Source organism: Centruroides sculpturatus, unplaced genomic scaffold, assembly GCF_000671375.1.
Source record: "Centruroides sculpturatus isolate CEXI.00-Female unplaced genomic scaffold, Cexi_2.0 scaffold60, whole genome shotgun sequence".
NCBI classification, from domain to species: domain Eukaryota; kingdom Metazoa; phylum Arthropoda; class Arachnida; order Scorpiones; family Buthidae; genus Centruroides; species Centruroides sculpturatus.
Window position 1 is genome coordinate 1218421 of NW_019384349.1, and position 17680 is coordinate 1236100.

At 30.0% G+C, this 17680-nt stretch overlaps 2 protein-coding genes across 2 annotated transcripts; both read left to right on the forward strand.

Annotated features, from left to right (window-relative positions):
* Positions 1–96: 96 nt before the first annotated feature.
* Positions 97–15038, forward strand: LOC111637060. The gene is made up of 28 exons (XM_023382470.1): positions 97–203; positions 977–1073; positions 1140–1192; positions 1295–1391; positions 1462–1587; positions 1803–2040; positions 3071–3210; positions 3336–3417; positions 3487–3556; positions 3655–3763; positions 3840–3928; positions 4176–4316; positions 4386–4551; positions 4674–4724; positions 9874–9959; positions 10881–10977; positions 11039–11091; positions 11163–11259; positions 11327–11458; positions 11539–11776; positions 12313–12452; positions 13314–13443; positions 13517–13586; positions 13673–13781; positions 13851–13939; positions 14428–14568; positions 14636–14801; positions 14898–15038. Exons 1-28 carry the CDS (start codon positions 148–150, stop codon positions 14973–14975), a joined length of 3141 nt encoding a protein of 1046 aa, XP_023238238.1. The 5' UTR covers positions 97–147; the 3' UTR covers positions 14976–15038.
* On the forward strand, positions 3287–5301 carry LOC111637303 (cytochrome P450 3A29-like). Its single transcript, XM_023382780.1, has 7 exons — positions 3287–3417; positions 3487–3556; positions 3655–3763; positions 3840–3928; positions 4176–4316; positions 4386–4551; positions 4674–5301. The coding sequence occupies exons 2-7, from the start codon at positions 3513–3515 to the stop codon at positions 4758–4760; spliced, it is 636 nt and encodes a 211-aa protein (XP_023238548.1). The 5' UTR covers positions 3287–3417; positions 3487–3512; the 3' UTR covers positions 4761–5301.
* Positions 15039–17680: the final 2642 nt, after the last annotated feature.

Consider the following 17680-nt stretch of genomic DNA (forward strand, 5'->3'; position numbering starts at 1 on the left):
TTTAAAATCACTTTAGATAAAACAAATAAGAATTGATAATGATTTTGCTATGTCATCAGCTATCGGAAATTGCTTTATATCTAGGCTAATTGATAAATGAGTTGATTTGTTTTCGTCGCCACCCACTTTAACATTAGAAATTTCGCTATGTTTGCATATATTTTGCTTTCTGTTTTTTCCTTCATTCTATGCTTTTGGTATCTGTAAGTATACAGCCCATTAATTTTTCGTGTTTAAACTTCTCTCACCCAAATTAATAGAAAATAAATGCAGATAAACCTTCGTAAACCGGAATTGCATGGTATCGAATTTTGTTTTCTCGTTTCGACAGGTTTCCTCTTTAGACAGGTTTTACTGTAACTATAATTAGATGTAAAACTGTATTCAAATTTATCCATTAAATACAATTTCTGGCATTTACAGATAAATGCATAAAATATATATAACAATATAAATAAAAAAATGGCGTATAAAGACATGTGACATATTGAACTTCCTTATAGATATTGTTATGATTTTGAATTAAGCATTAAGATTATGACTTTATCAAATAATTCGAACATTAATAATTGTATTTATTTTGTAAATATCAGAAAAAAATGGCTTGGCACAATCACTTAGTTGACATTGATAACATTATTGTATACTGTATTTCCCTCATTAATGTATAAAGTAACCTACACGACTTAATAATTTGCATTGTGTCCAAGATCTCAATTAGAAAACAGCTTTTAATTTTATTGTTAATTTTAATTTGTCATTTAATAAATATGAAGTGTTTCTTTCTTTTTGCAAAATTACATATTAATTAATAAGAAATCTCTGTATGAGGGTTGAAGACGTATTAAAAGTCTTATATTAAGTTATTAAAACTAAAATTCTGTATATAAAGTATCGTTTCAAACATGTCACCATTTTATTTGTATTTTGTTTTATTTGTTAAACTGAAATTTTTATTAATTCTTCCTTTCTGTAGGAAGAGGAAAAAACATTTTTCTTTGTTTCGAAAGTTGGGTATTCCCGGTCCTCCTCCAAATGTATTTTTTGGAAATTATTTGGAAATATTCTTAAAGGTAAAGATTAAAACTTAATACTGTATTTTAAATTAATCAATATACGATAATCTAAAATTTCTTCAGGGAAGCATACAACCACAAAAACAATGGATATCCAGATATGGTAAAGTACTCGGGTAAATAAAATTTTACATTTAAATTCATAAATATTAAAGTATACTCGACGTTACAATTGAAATTCTTTTAATTGCTCTTTTTAACACTTTTAATTAATTTAGATATTATCATGGCGAGGTTCCAGTTTTGCTAGTGGCGGATGCAAATTTATTGAAGAATATATTGATCAAAGATTTTCAGAAATTTATAGATCGATCTGTAAGGAAATTCTGATATTATTATAAAAATTAACGAGAAATTATCTAATTTCTTTGCATAATATTTTTAGACACTAGTGAGAGAAAATTCAACTTTCGGACGTGCATCTCAACACTTAATTTTTTTGAGAGGAACGAAATGGAAACAACTCAGAAGTGTTATGACACCTTCTTTTACCGCGAGCAAGATGAAAATGGTAAAGACATCACACATTGCAACTTATAAAAATATAAAGAGTAATTCATAAATAACAGTAGAATGTATCTCAATTGCAATATCAATTACTAAACCGAAGTGATGCCTTTTATACTAAGAAATTTATATTTATATTTTAATTATTTCAATTCAATATGACACGCTTGCTTCTTATAGTATCGATTCGATGTTAAAAAACATTTGTTTACTTTGTAGATGTCACCAATGATAAATGATGCCATTAAAGAACTATTGGAAAATTTTGAGAAATTTTGCCAGTCTGGAGAAGACTTTGAAGTATATACATTGTTTCAAAGGTTAACTTTAGATGTGATTGTTAGAATTGCCTTTGGAATTCAATCTAACGCACAGAAAAATCCGAAAGATCCCTTATTTCATTTGGTTTATCTTATGTTTCATATTCCGTTTCGATTCTTGTTCTCTCTTTTAGCAAGTAAGTTAATTTTATACAATAATATATAATAATTTTTAGTATAAATCATTAAATTAAAGTTTATTAGAAGTAGTTAACATCCTAATACAGTTTGGCTATTTGTTGACAGAAGGCCATTTTGTTTACTCACTGTAATTAAACATCAAATATTTTATATTTCAAATTTTATGTTTTTATTACTTACAAATTTATTTTTAGAAGAAAAATTTGTCATGGCAACAGAGTAAATTATTTCTGAGTAATATATTATGCAAATATAAAAGAAAAGAAAAGGTTTTACGAAAAAGAAATTAAATTAATTTGCGTAAAATATTTGTTTTGCAAAACAAATATTTTGAATATGCTTATGTCAAAAGAATAATTTCAGTTTTCATTATTTAATATTTTCTAATATTTAATTCGGATGAGCACAGAACTTGGTCGCACTGATAATTGGCACGAAAAAAAGGCTCTAAGAGTGCATTTTTTTTCTCGTGCCCATCATCTATTCTAGCATGGTCTCTATGGGAGTGGTCGTGTGTTAAAGAACAAGACTGATATATCCGTAACAGACCAAGAAAAATTTTTAATTTCTGAGGCTCTCGACTGAAATCCCCTTCAAAGTGATAACCTGACGACGCCCTTCACCTTCAGGAAAGTCAAATGTCTTGCATGTTATAAAAGGCTCAAGTGTTTAAAAAAAATCCGTTCCCAAAGAACTAGAAAGCGAACTTAAAAATTGCTTTTTAATTTCATTTTTTTGATAAAGAATATATTACGATAAGCCATAGATTAAAAAGAAAACAAATTTAGTTTTAACAAATGATTTTGCTTGTCCACTGAAAATTTATAAAAGTCTAAATTTGGCATACGAATAGCCATTTAGAAATGTCAAAGTACGGTGCACGACAGAGTTTTCCGAAAGTCAAAGGCTTCGTTATAGCCTATGGAATTTCTTGGTATGAGTAGAAATTTTTCATTAATTAAACAGAAATATTAATACTTTTGAACACAGTTATCGTATTTTCATAACATTTTCATTTATTTATAGAATCTTTCGGTTTTCTTCAACCGTTTTTGGGAATAATTCGAAAATTAACTGCAATCATCGGAAATAAAGGTACTAGTCCACTAAATGATCTTATCAACAAATGCGTAGCCATTGTCAAAGCTCGTCAAAATGATCCAACGGTAATAACAAAAAAATTTCTCTATCATTTTTCAACGATTTTTCTAATTTCTTTTAATTTATTTTACAAAATACACAGCTATGAAAACCGGATCTTCTGCAACTGTTAATCGATGCGGAAATTAAGGAAAATCTCAACGTTGATTACCAAGATTTGGCTGCTAGCGATAACGTAGAAAAAGAAGTTGATGTTAAGAAAGTGAAGAATGGTATCTATAATTTAAGTTTTGTATTAAATCATTATTAAATTTTAACGAATAATTGGAAATTTTCAACAGAAACCGTCAAATCGAGACGTTTGACTATGGATGAAATGACATCAAATGCATTTATAATACTTTTGGCCGGGTGAGAACAGTTATTTAGCGTATTTCCATGGATTTTAATCGTTATATGAATATAAATTTGTTAAATTTTTAATGCTAAATATCTTTCGAACGATTTAGATACGAAACCACGAGTACAGCTCTGGCTCTTTGCACTCTGATGTTAGCTAATTTTCCCGACGTTCAGGAAAAAATAAGAAAAGAAGTAAAAACTCTGATAGAAGAAGAGGTAAATTTATGAAGAGCAATCATATTTACACAGTAATTACAGTTTGTACTATAAAAAATATTTTGTTTTCTTTCAGAATGAATTGAATTACAGCACCGTTCAGAAATTACAATATCTGGATCAAGCATTTAAAGAAATACTTCGACTTTATCCTCCAGTATATTTGTAAGTATTAATTAACATACTATCTATCAGTTAGAATTCCCGTAGTAGATGTAGATCAGTTGTAAATTAGATAATTATTGTCAAAATAGGGTCTTTAATTATTCTAGATTAAAAAGGAACCATTGAAATAAATCTGCATGAAACAAAATTAACATAAAAGAGGTTTTTTTCTTTTTAAAGCAACGAACATGAATTCATGAATATCGCAAATATAAAAATTATATTATATTAAATATTCGTTTATCAGATTCGTAGATCGTGAAGCTAACGAAGATGTTGTTTACGGCGACATTTTCATTCCTAAAGGGATGATAGTGCAAGTTCCCTCCTTTTTGTTACATCGCGATCCGGATTATTGGGATCGACCCGAAGAATTTCGTCCCGAAAGGTAAACTGAAGAGTTTTTAATTGAAATTTGCAAATTTACTCAATATTTCGTAAAATATTTTCGTTTCAGATTCGCACCGGAAGTTGCCCGTAAAAATAATCCTTTGGCATGGCAAACTTTCGGAGCTGGACCCAGAAATTGTGTAGGAATGAGATTTGCACAGATGGAAGCAAAATTAGCTTTGGCTCACATATTAAATAAATACCGCATATTACCTTACGAAAAGACCGATAAGGTAAGAGAAATATTAATTTTATTAATTAATAGTACGAATAATAATGAATATTTTATCATTTTCCTATTATAAATTGCACCCCCTTTCTATAAATAATAATTTTTATCTTCGAATTCTTTCAGTTTCCTTTCGAACTGGAATTGACTCCAAATGTTATAAGACCTAAACGTGGTGTATATATCAAATTACAGCGTTGTTCAAACAACTAAATCTTCATTCTTAATAAATAATGAATTAAATTAAAGAATATCTAAATAAATAAAGTTGCTTTCTGTGACATTCACAGCCATTAAGTTTAATTAAAAATTAACACACACTGAACAATATACTGATAACGAGTAAAATCGTTATTAAATCCGACCCGACTTGAGATACGACACATCAACCCTCTTTATCTCCCCACCTTCTTGACCTTTAACCACCAAAATTTAATCGTATTAATTCTCCTAATACTTAATTACCACTGTTCACTCCACATAGGTGAGTGTTTCGTGCTATCCATCCCAGTAATGATATACCGCAACCTATTTTGTCATTTAGTATTATCGTTCTAAATTGTCTGCCAACAGAGGGCCAGCAAATCGTATGTAGACAGAAATTAATTCCTATGTAGAAATTAAATCAATATATAGGACATTACTTAATTTATAAGTGTGTTAACGTAACTGCCGAGTTTTATAGCAATTGATCGAAAGGTCTAGGGGTGAATAGCGAACAAACAAACAAACATCCTCATTTATAGTTTGTAGTTTGTAAAGAAATGGCCTTAACTCGATGGTATAGCCAGAAGGAAAGAAAGAGGGAGGGATGGAGATAGGGTGGGGTGAAGGGTGGGGAGTGGGTGGGAATAGGAAGGAAAAGAGCGAAGGGGATAAGAAGAGAATAAGGGCACTTGCCGCGAACCGTCCGTACGGAGGGGATAAATTACGAATAGCGTGTAGGGTTAAAAGACTGCGTGAAGGATACAGAGAGTAAAGATGGTGCCTTTGATAAGCATGACCAATAGCTAGAGAAAAATAACACAAGGTGCCAGATGGAGTATGAACAGGGAGGCACCTTAATAGTTGGGTGCAATGGAGTAGGTGGACGGATACAGTCAGGTTAGAGTCAGCGAGTCATAGGAACTCGAGGGTGAGGGAGCTGGAGAGAAGACTATGTTAGGTGCTGGAGGGTTGTAGTCCGTGAGGTGGAGTTTGTTAACATAGTTAATGAAAGCCATAAACGTGTCCTTGTCTTCGATGAAGGCACTGAGGTGGCAGGGCCAGTGGTGACCATTGTTTGTTAAAGTTTCTTTCAGATGTTGGCGGTGCACGGTGTGTTTCGGACAGGTAAAGATGAGATGGAATGGGTCATCTTTTTCTTTGATGGTACAGTCACAGAGACCGTCACCCTTATTCAGGAAGCGGTGCAGGTAGCTTTTAAAGTTCCCATGTGCTGTTAAAATCTGGGTAAGAGCGTGATTTGTGCTCAGGTGTTTGAGGTTGGATCTATGGACATTTATGGATCCTCATTTATAGTCTACTTAAAGATATAGAAAAATGTATTCATAGAATTTAAACTCAATATGTTTTTCCTTCTTGAATAAATAAAAATTTTTCTTCGTGTTCTCGTTTTATTCGACAATTCCACAAAAATATTACAAGATTTTTAATTTATCTTACAATTACGAATTACTGTATTACATAACATTCAACTATATGAATTTTTAAAAACATTTCTATTAATGCTCATGTTTACTCTATGAACTAAGACATTTAAAGTAAATAAATAAATAAAAGGAGCTGTCTTTTAGAAATTCAATTGTTTATCAACGAAAACATTTCGTATCCTGTCCTTCAGTATTTAGTAATATGAATCTTTCCATTGAATAAATATTGCAATAAATTGTAGAAAATTCCCTTCATCTCTTAATTATAACATTCCATTGACGATCTATTATGACAATTTCAGAATATTTTAAAGATTTCTAATACCATTGTTTAAATATTCACATAAATCTTTGCTACACGAGAAGATTCCAGTAATATTTTTGCATTTTACCAATGAATTATTAAATATCGTATCTCTAAACTCAGAATAACCGAAAGTTACAGAATTGTAGGACTGAACATTTAAATTATATAAGACCTTCAAATCGATTTTACCCAGCATCAACAGTTAAAAGAAAGTTTGTAGAAGTCCTGAAATTCATCTTCTATTAAGTATATCTTATGATTTATTTCGATTAAAATCAAACATGGAACAAGAAATTGAACTGTGTTTGAAATGTTATCTTCGACAGTTGCTATCCATGGGTATGGATCCTTTCTCCCAATGCAACTGCAAATGTTCCACTAGAAGAAATCTTCTGACCAAGTTCCTGAAAGCCTTTTATTTCTATTTTGGTGGAATACATTTCCTATATTACTTTATTTATATCTCTTCTATTCAACATTCCAGGAATGAACGAGTGTGTTCTTTGTTCCTCAGTTTTCAAGATAATTGAGGACGACACCACTATTCTGAAATTAGCCATTACTCTTTCTTTGCTGATATATACGTTAACAAATAGTTTCGTGAAGAAAAAAAAAGATGAACACAAAAATTAAATTAAGAAATATCACGAATTCGAATAGAGTACGTTTCCATAATCAATTGAAACTTAGTTCCAAGACTACACTTCTTGAGATTTGTTGCTCCATCTTAGCACTACGAATTCTAATTTCCTTGTGTTTTATCTGACATTCGAAGCAGGATATGAATCATACAATGAAGCACTTTTCTGTAATGTAGCAATGGGAATTTCTATCACGTATTTCAATACAGTACAATTAATTATTTGGGATGTTTTTGTTCTTATCGTTTTGATACTTAGAACTGGATTTCTGAGTTTATCCAAAGAACTTTTATTAATTAATAAAAACAGCAGAAATTTATTTTATCAAACAGAATCGATAATTCTTTGTCACGACAAATTGTGACTGTTTATTAATCACATGAACAGAATCTACGACTTTGTATTTCTTGTCGAGTATTTTATACTATTGCTGCTTACGTGTTTATGCATTTATAGTTTATTATTTATAAAGATGAATACAGCCGTGACAATAATATTTATAGTTGCAACCTGAATTTTAATATCAGCATGCCTTTTAGCCGCCATTTCGATATCTGCATTTATTGCGGCCGTAAGTTTCTTCATTGATTATATAATTGTTTGTCTTGTAATAAATGCATATTTATTGTTTCAAATGCAAAATGGCTTTCAAGAGATTCGAAAATACGCGAACTGCAATTTGGAGCTGGAGCAAAAGCTAAAAGTAAGCATTTATAAGGTGTATATGATTATAAAAGTACAGTAGAGCGTCGTTTATCCGAAGGTCGGTTATCCGAAAGAATTCCAGTCGACAAATTTAAATTTTCGCCAGTGCTGTGGCGCTGTAATCTTTGGCTATGTCTTCGGCTACTCAAATATTTTACGTTTTTGATACTAAATTAACTTCTGAAGTATAATTTTTTATTGTTTTTATATTTTTCAATATATTTATTTTGTTTGTACAAAATAAAAAAATAATTTTTAACGATACAATAGTCTTCGTTAGGCTTAACATCGACGAAAATTCAACGCGAAGCGACACGCAACGGAGAAAAATTTCAACACGGGATAAATTAATATATTTTTTCGTACATAATTGGTTATCCGAAAAATAAATTATCTGAACAACCCCAGTCCCCAATTGATTCGGATAAACGACGCTCTACTGTAGTCACTTAAAAGTCTTAAATATTATTCATAAATATAAAGCAATGAAAATAATTATTTTAGACTTTTCTTTTTATATAAAGGCATTATATTTGAATACCCAATAAAGTTACTTCCTTTGTTAATTAATTTAAAAAGTACAGTCTGGTAACTTCAAAATTATAAGCACGGATCAAATAACTACAGTATTATAAATTGTAATTTTTAACATTAGAATAAAGATTCGTTCTCGGACAATGCAATAATAATACGAACCAGTTTTTTTTAAAGTTAAATAAATCCATATCTTTTTGTTTTTCGAATTTAATATTTTGCATTTCAATCGATATTAAAATATTATTAAGTGCTAATACGCTTATTTTATTAATTCATTAATTACTTGGCTATTCGTGTACACCATTCAAATAATTACAAATTATTCGTAATGAGCAGAATATCGACATTTGATGGTTTTTTTTGACAGGAAACATAATCTCTGGTTTAAAAATGTATGGAATTTTCAATTTGGCGTAATATTTTAAATAGAATTAAATTAGAAAGTTGTGCGAAAACGTTATTTAAGAGGCAACAATAATAACAGAAAAACCTTTCTTTGAAATTCAGCAAACCATTCGCTTCATAGGTTTATAGACTCAGAGGTAAGCATTTATGGTAATTATTAAGCATTTAAAATTACTTAAATGTTTAATAAACACGTCATTTTCATAGAAATTACGCCCTGTAATGTTAAAAATATCTTCTAGCCATACAATGTGGCCATATCGCTTATTATATCGGGTAACAGAGCACAAGGCATTTTTACACGGTTATCAAACATGATACTTCAAAGTATTACTCTGAAGTATCATGTTTGGTAGGTAGCAAAGTAAGTTTTCTGGTTAATGTTTAGGGTCGTAAACTGTCATGGCGTCTCTTCCTGTTTTAGCCTCGAAACCGGACCGCTTTGGAGACGACGTTTCACGTGACGACGCGAGCGAACGGCGGCGGCTGCTGCGCCGCGATAAACGGGGGATAACCGACGCGCGGGTTAACGTCCATATACGTAGACTCATGGCGGCTCATCTCTGATTCCGCAAAAAGAAAAGGAAACAGTGGGGACGCACGTTCTAACCTAACCTAACCTATTCTAATAATTTAATCGGTAATAATTGTGGTAATTTATTAGAATAGGTTAGGTTAGGATAGAACGTGCGTCCCCACTATTTTCTTTCGTTTGCTGGAATCAGCGGTGAGCCGCCAGCGCTGCCGCGGCGCAGCAGCCACCGCCGTTCGCTCGCGTCGTCACGTGACACGTCGTCTCCAAAGCGGTCTGCTTTCCAGGCTAAAACAGGAAGAGCCGCCATGACAGTCTACGACCCTAAACATTAACCAGTTTTCTAAGTTCCTTTGCTACCTACCAAATCCATTATATGTAAATTTAATATTAAAAGTGTTTCATCATTTATGAAATACGATAATAATTATTAGTCATGATAAATAATACAAAACTGCAGCGTCATTCATTACGTTATCTGTAAGCAAACAAAGGGTATATACTGTATTATGAAGTTCACTTCATCTGATAAAAGACAATACTTTAACGACACTCCTACTTTCTCTGCTGTCTCGTAATGTTTTTGCAAATATTTTTACCAGTTTTCTCCATTTTGTTGTATTTATGGTATCAGTAAGTAGTACAAATTTTAATTAATTAATTTCTAAGCATTAATACGAAAAATTCAGCCGAAAGCATTAAAAAATTTTTTCTTTAGTTTTAATATAGAAATCGAGATGTTCTGTTGTTCTATTGAAAGTCAAACAGTTTAGACCGGTCTGTCAATACTTTTATTATTAGATTATCTTAAATTTTGTAAATTATTTGTATAATGTTATAATGTCTGAGATTTTTTAATCGTTTCATTTAAATCACATATATTAATTGTCCCAGATGAAATGAAATTTTAATAGATTTTAATTGTGAGTTCAATATTTATACATTTTTAATATTGCTAGGTAATACGATTTTAATACTGTAGTTGCTACATACTATGGTTTTAATGTTGATACTGAAAGCCAATGAGGTAGCCCGTTTTATTTAAAACGAACTGTGTTATTGGCTTGCTGTATCAAATGGTATTCTAATCAGCTTATAATTATAATGTTTTTTTATTTTCATTTTTTATCTGTATATAAACAAAAGAATACAAAGAAATCGATAAAGAGTAGGAACTATGTGCAATATTATATCAAAATAACGGTGTTTTGATCAAACAAAACTGTCTTTACACGTATATTTTAATAAACTTTTTCTTTTATTATTATTTTTAAAAAGTATTATAGTTCTTACACATATCAAAAGAATACGGCGAACATTATAAAGATTTTATACTCTCATAAAATGTCATTTACACAATCTCTAATATTTATTAAAGAACATTCTATAAAATTTTAATTAAAATTTATTCAGAAATGTTTACAAATATTTCATATAAAATTATTTGTGAAATTGTTATTAACTATAATAAAAACTTCTTATCACAATGACGAAATCCTACCGGCTTCTTTACAATTATCGTTGGATAATTCATTCATTTTCTCATTTGTCTAGAAAAAGAAGGAAGCAGTTTTCAGTTTTCAATAAAATCGGAATTTCCGGGCCTCAACCAAACATATTTTTTGGAAATTCGTTGGAATTATTTTTAAAGGTAAATTTTAAATACATTTTAAATTTAACGTTATTAAGATAATTATAATTTGTTTTTATAGGGACCTTTACGGACCCACAAAGAGTGGATTTCCAAATATGGCAAAGTTCTAGGGTAGGACAGCTTTATCCTTGTTTATTGTTTATTATAATAAATATAAATATTATAAATTAATATAATTTCAGATATTATTATGGCACGACTCCGGTTTTGTTTGTTACAGACACGGAATTATTGAAAAATATTCAAATCAAAGATTTCCATAATTTTTCAGATCGAGCGGTGAGGAAAGTTTATTTTAACATAGAATAGTACTCTAAAGATTTTGTACAAGAGAAAAAATTTTTAGATTCTCCATACAGAAAGCAAAGAGCAACCTTCAAATCGATTAGCTCATAATTTACTTAATTTGAAAGGTGCAAAATGGAAGCAGATGAGAAGCGTAGTTACACGTTCTTTTACCACAAGCAAGATGAAACTGGTATAAAAGTATAAAATCGTTATAATTTATACTATAGCAAGTATATATAATTATATATAACATTTAATATTATGCATTAGATGTCGCACATTATAAACGATGCCATTGAACTTCTCTTAAACAATTTTGACAAATTATGTGACTCGAAAGAAGCTTTTGATTCCTATGTTCTGTACCAAAGGCTGACTATGGATGTAATTGTCAGAACTGCCTTTGGTTTTCAGTCCGATATTCAGATAAATCCTAAAAGTTCTCTTTATAAATTGTGCAATATTTTTATAAATGCACCCTTTAGACATTTGTTTCTACTCTTTACAAGTGAGTCATTTTTATTTTATATAAATCAAACTTTCATAAATAAATTTCTACAAGAATAAGTGAAGCGTGCAATACCATAACGTTGTAAATGCCAAAAAAATAACTTTTCAGAAGAGGTAAAAAACACTTTTTCGAATAAATGAATTTATTTAACTTTACAATATAATAGTAAAACTTACTAGGTTACAAATTTTCTGGAAAATCAAATCGACGTAAATATAAGCCGTAACGTTTTAAACACCAAAAAGTCATGTGACTTGCACTCTGGCGTCTTAAGTGGCACTCACATGAATTCATCTTCAAAATACAGCCACTTATAGTGCCAATATCGCCGCAATATTCTTTTGTGGAAGAAAACATTGCATTTAGAATTTAATACTTCATTAAACCGTATGTAGAGAAAAATGGCATTTACAACATTATGTTATTGCACGCTTCAAGTATTAACATATAATAAATTTTGTAGCTTAATGTATCTTAAGTTTTCATTTTAATATTTATCAAGGATACCTTTCTTTAAACATATTTTTCCTTAGAATCTTTTGAGTTTCTCCAACCGTTTTTTCGACTTATTCGCATCATTTCTGGTGTGATAATCAACAGAAGAACGAATCCTCTGAAGGAATTGTTAGCTAATTGTGAAGCCATCATCAACTCTCGCAAGAATAATCCTACAGTAACGATACAAATTTCATACTTATTTAATATTCATTTTAATATATTGAATAGTTATGAAATTACTTTCTCTGGATGGAAAGACGGATAGAGACATCGCTGTAGACATTAGTAGATAGTACTTATCTAGAAATATGTTCAAACTGCTTATCAAAGAGAAAGCTAGTTTAAAGTTTTGTCATCAGGGAAATAATTGGCATTGGAAACACAATCTAAAACAAGGAAATCAAAATTTCATGTTTACTTATTTCACGAATATGTTATTGAAGCCACTGCTCAATGTGTTAGCCATCACTAAAGCTGACATGATGAAATGATGAACTATATGAGCAACTGATTTGTATGGCAGTACTGGACGTTCTGTTTAATATTCACTATCATATTCACAGACGAGTATACGCCATCGTCATACGCTGTCTTTCCGCAATCGCAATGATTGTAGAAACAGAGACTGAAGACAATTTAAAAAATACACGTAGTAGTACCTTTACTTTTTGACCATATTCAAAGGTATATTCCCGTTTCTGCAAAGACAGAATCAAATGCACGAAATTATGGTCCATGCTTTTATTCTCAGCATGTTGTTTCTAGCGACAGACAGAACATTGAGTAGCTGCTCTAATATTGTATTCGTGAAATCGATAAAGAAATTTTAATCTGTGTTTTCCTCTTTTTTTCTGGTCTTGCTTATTTTCCTGGTAACAAAATTTTATCTAATTTTTCCATAAAAATGCTTCTGCATATTCTACATAAGCCACCTGTCAACTTTGCAGCGATATCTCTCTTCCGTTTATCTATAAGAGACTCCAATTTAGGGAAATGTATCTTATAATCACTTAATACGTTAATTTTGGTTATACAGAAAAGACGAACAGATTTTCTCCAATTGATGATCGATGCCCGAATCGAAGATAAAGCCAACATTGATTATCAATCTCTAGCTGCTAGCGAAAGCGTCGACAAGGAAAGTAACGAGAAAGAATTAATTAACGGTATTTCCTGTGTTAAGAACATTAATATTCAATGAAAACTTCATTCCTTCTAAACTGGTATTTTCATTTGTAGGCACTTCCAACTCTAGATCATTGACCATGGACGAAATGGTAGGAAATGCACTCGTATTCCTTCTTGCTGGGTATGAAAAATTCAGAAAATTCAGTATGATTGACTTGTTTATGTTAATTTGGAGTGTTTTAGTTAGAAATATTTAACAAATGTTAGGTTCGAAACTACAAGTACAGCTTTATCTTACTGCTCTCTGATGCTGGCTAATTTTCCGGAAGTTCAAGAAAAGATTAGAAAAGAAGTAAATGATCTGCTGGAAAAAGAGGTAAATGATGGCCAACTATTGGATTATTTATCCTGTCGTTTCTGCATAATATAAATAATGTTTATACAGGAAGAATTAGATTACGGTTCAGTACAGAAATTGCAATATTTGGATCAAGTACTCAAGGAGATACTCCGTTTGTATCCGCCTATTTATTTGTGAGTAGATTTTTTTTTTACAGAAATAATAAAAGTTCACAAATTATTTGATAACAGTATTCTAGACTTGGCATATAAAATAATTGTATGCAAAATAGTTTAATATCAACACAAGTTTATTTGTAACATTTAAAATTACATCAGTTGTAATAATAGAAAGTAGTAAAATATTACAAAACATAAAATATTGTGGAGCTAAAGATTTGCGTAGATAACTGTTTATTAAAATAATAGTTATAAATTAATAATTTAAAACCAAACATAAATTCATATTATACAGACAGCTTCTTTCCTTCGATATAACTCAACACCACTCTATTTACTTCGACTATGTAAATCGGAGTTACAGAAAGTTAGATTAAACAAAATAAAATTTTATATATTAACCAACAAAATAAATTGTATCAATAATACAAGTTATATTAATAATACGTCGATTATAAATTCATTCAAAGCAATATTTTCTAGAAACTTTGAACTTTTCTCAGATTTGTAAACAGAAAAGCCTCCGATAATGTTCAATACGATAATATATTTATTCCGAAAGGAATGTCTATTCAAGTTCCAGTTTACTGGTTACATCGCGATCTGGATAACTGGGAAAATCCCGAAGAATTTCGTCCAGAAAGGTAAAATAAATGATGTAAATCTGTATTGTGTTAGTTTATTAACACACTTTGCACGCTGGTGTTACAGGTTTGCTCCAGAGAATGCAAACAAACGCAATCCTCTTTCGTGGCAGCCGTTTGGAGCGGGACCCAGAAACTGTGTTGGTATGAGATTCGCAATGATGGAAGTCAAATTAGTTTTGGCTCGGCTCTTACGAAAATATCGTATATTGCCGTGTGAAAAGACCGATAAGGTAATTGAGTAATTGATTTTTGAGTGCCACAGTCAGATTATAATAATAACTTAATTTAATAATTTATAAGATGATTAATTTCGTATTTTCTTTTAGTTTCCCATTCGGTTGAAACCTACGCCGGTTTCTATCAAACCGAAGTATGGAGCTTATTTTAAATTAGAGCGTTGCTGATCATTGTATATTCTGTTATAGAATTATCAAAACATTTTGCGAATTAAAATGTTTTTTGTTGAATATATGAATAATTTTCTACTAAATTTGAGAAGTTTATAAATAAAATAAATATAAAGAAAAAAACATTTTGAATTTTTAAATGAATTTGTAAACATTAAGGTAAGTTGAATGTATACGGTTGATAACGTGATGTACTAGATTAGGACGATAGTAGCAGTGACATGTTACAACATTACAATACAGTTAGTTCTACGTTGATTTCTTCAATGAAAATACTTAATTTTAATATAAAATACTAAATGATATTTTAAAATAACATGTTAAACTAAAATTTTTTTGCATGCTTCTAGTAATATTAATTCGTACCACGTAAAACGATTATCGTGTAAATCTACAATTAGGGTATTTAGACCTTAACACATGACAGAAAATCATTGAAACATTTCTTGAATTTAATAACATATCTTGAATGCAAGAGTAAATTTTCACAATTTTTCTTATAAATAAATATTTTTTTCTCACCATTAGAAAATTTCACTCATACTCGTGAAAAGTAAGTGAAAAAATTGAATAATTTTGCTACAAATGACACTTTATCTATTGTAAATGCCTATAGGTCTAAACTCCTTCCAAATGAAAGAAATTTAATGGCACGTAAATTAAAGCCGATTATAGTGAAATTAGCTAATATTACATCGAAGCAAAAAGTTATTGATAAAATTAAAGAGAATAAACTCAAAACTACTTCTAGTGCATGTAATATAATTAATAAAGAACATAAAATTTATATAAATGATCATCTTACACCGTATGTGATAGAATTTTTTTTATTTTTTTTATATAAAACTAAAGTTTCAAAGGAGGGGAAAATATTAAATACTTGGATTTGACATTTACTAAAAAGTATATAGATGTGATGAGAATATCTGTGAATAAAATTTTCATTGTGGTTGTTTATCGATCTCCGTCTTCAAACTACAGTTTATTTTTCGATGTAGTAATTTTTATAATTCATTTCAATATTACTAAATTAAGGGACTATAAATTACTTATCATTGGAGATTTTAAGATCTACGTTCCTCGATAGAGTTTTGGCAAGAGATTAAACTTCTGCCTATCGATATAGTTAAGAAATATCTCGAATTCGAATAGAGAACATTTTAATAATCAATTGAAATTTAGTTCCAAGACTACACTTCTTGAGATTTGTTGCTCCATCTTAGCACTACGAATTCTAATTTCCTTGTGTTTTATCTGACATTCGAAGCAGGATATGAATCATACAATGAAGCACTTTTCTGTAATGTAGCAATGGGAATTTCTATCACGTATTTCAATACAGTACAATTAATTATTTGGGGTGTTTTTGTTCTTATCGTTTTGATACTTAGAACTGGATTTCTGAGTTCATCCAAAGAACTTTTATTAATTAATAAAAACAGCAGAAATTTATTTTATCAAACAGAATCGATAATTCTTTGTCACGACAAATTGTAGCTGTTTATTAACCACATGAACAGAATCTACGACTTTGTATTTCTTGTCGAGTATTTTATACTATTGCTGCTTACGTGTTTATGCATTTATAGTTTATTATTTATAAAGATGCATACAGCCGTGACAATAATATTTATAGTTGCAACCTGAATTTTAATATCAGCATGCCTTTTAGCCGCCATTTCGATATCTGCATTTATTGCGGCCGTAAGTTTCTTCATTAATTATATAATTGTTTGTCTTATAATAAATGCATATTTATTGTTTCAAATGCAAAATGGCTTTCAAGAGATTCGAAAATACGCGAACTGTAATTTGGAGCTGGAGCAGAAGCTAAAAGTAAGCATTTATAAGGTGTATATTATTATAAAAGTAGTCACTTAAAAGTCTTAAATATTATTCATAAATATAAAGCAATGAAAATAATTATTACATTTATTTCAGACTTTTCTTTTTATATAAAGGCATTATATTTGAATAACCAATAAAGTTACTTCCTTTGTTAATTAATTTAAAAAATACAGTCTGGTAACTTCAAAATTATAAGCATGGATCAAATAACTAACCAAAAGCAACAGCATAGCAGCTTATTTATTGATCCATCCATATATCCTTATAATATTTCTGGTCAGTTGTTTTACAAGTAATAATGACACTTTTTAGATCAATAACATTGGATAACAACGTAAGAATATTGTATATAGTTTTTGCCGATTTTGCTAGTGTATTTTGCAGTGAGTGTAAGTCAGAAGACAACAGCCCAATTTATAAACTGCACACCAACATCCACAAGAACCACCCAAATGTTGTATTTGAAGTGTGGGATTGAAGTATTATCTCGCTGAAACATTCAGAATGTGTTTCCAGTTTTTTCACCAAATAAAAGATGGTTTACAAGCAATATTTGATTAAGCAGTAGCATTGACTTTACCATTAACATAAACAACATTAGGATTAAATTCTGCTTAAACCATAACCCACAATGGCATTGATGTCAGTTGACTTGACTTCGTACTCTCTACATCAATTTATAGTTAATTGCAATTAGAATTTGTTAATGTCGTTTACATTAGAGTCTCATTAGAATTAAAATCGTATAGATGAATTCTAACGTAATTTTATTGACAATGAGTGCAAAAATTTTGCTAACTTACCGAATTTTTATCTCTATTATCCAATGAAAAATATTTTTATAGTTACGGAGA

Excerpts from the sequence above, each read along its gene's own strand:
- LOC111637060 (XM_023382470.1), top strand. The coding sequence starts at position 148 with ATGTTTGCATATATTTTGCTTTCTGTTTTTTCCTTCATTCTATGCTTT. Across the intron at positions 11,777-12,312 it reads TTTGTTTCTACTCTTTACAA|AATCTTTTGAGTTTCTCCAA; the intron begins GTGAGTCATTTT and ends ATTTTTCCTTAG. Across the intron at positions 13,587-13,672 it reads CTCGTATTCCTTCTTGCTGG|GTTCGAAACTACAAGTACAG; the intron begins GTATGAAAAATT and ends AACAAATGTTAG.
- LOC111637303 (XM_023382780.1), top strand. The coding sequence starts at position 3,513 with ATGGATGAAATGACATCAAATGCATTTATAATACTTTTGGCCGG. Across the intron at positions 3,764-3,839 it reads AAACTCTGATAGAAGAAGAG|AATGAATTGAATTACAGCAC; the intron begins GTAAATTTATGA and ends GTTTTCTTTCAG. Across the intron at positions 4,317-4,385 it reads GAAGAATTTCGTCCCGAAAG|ATTCGCACCGGAAGTTGCCC; the intron begins GTAAACTGAAGA and ends TTTTCGTTTCAG.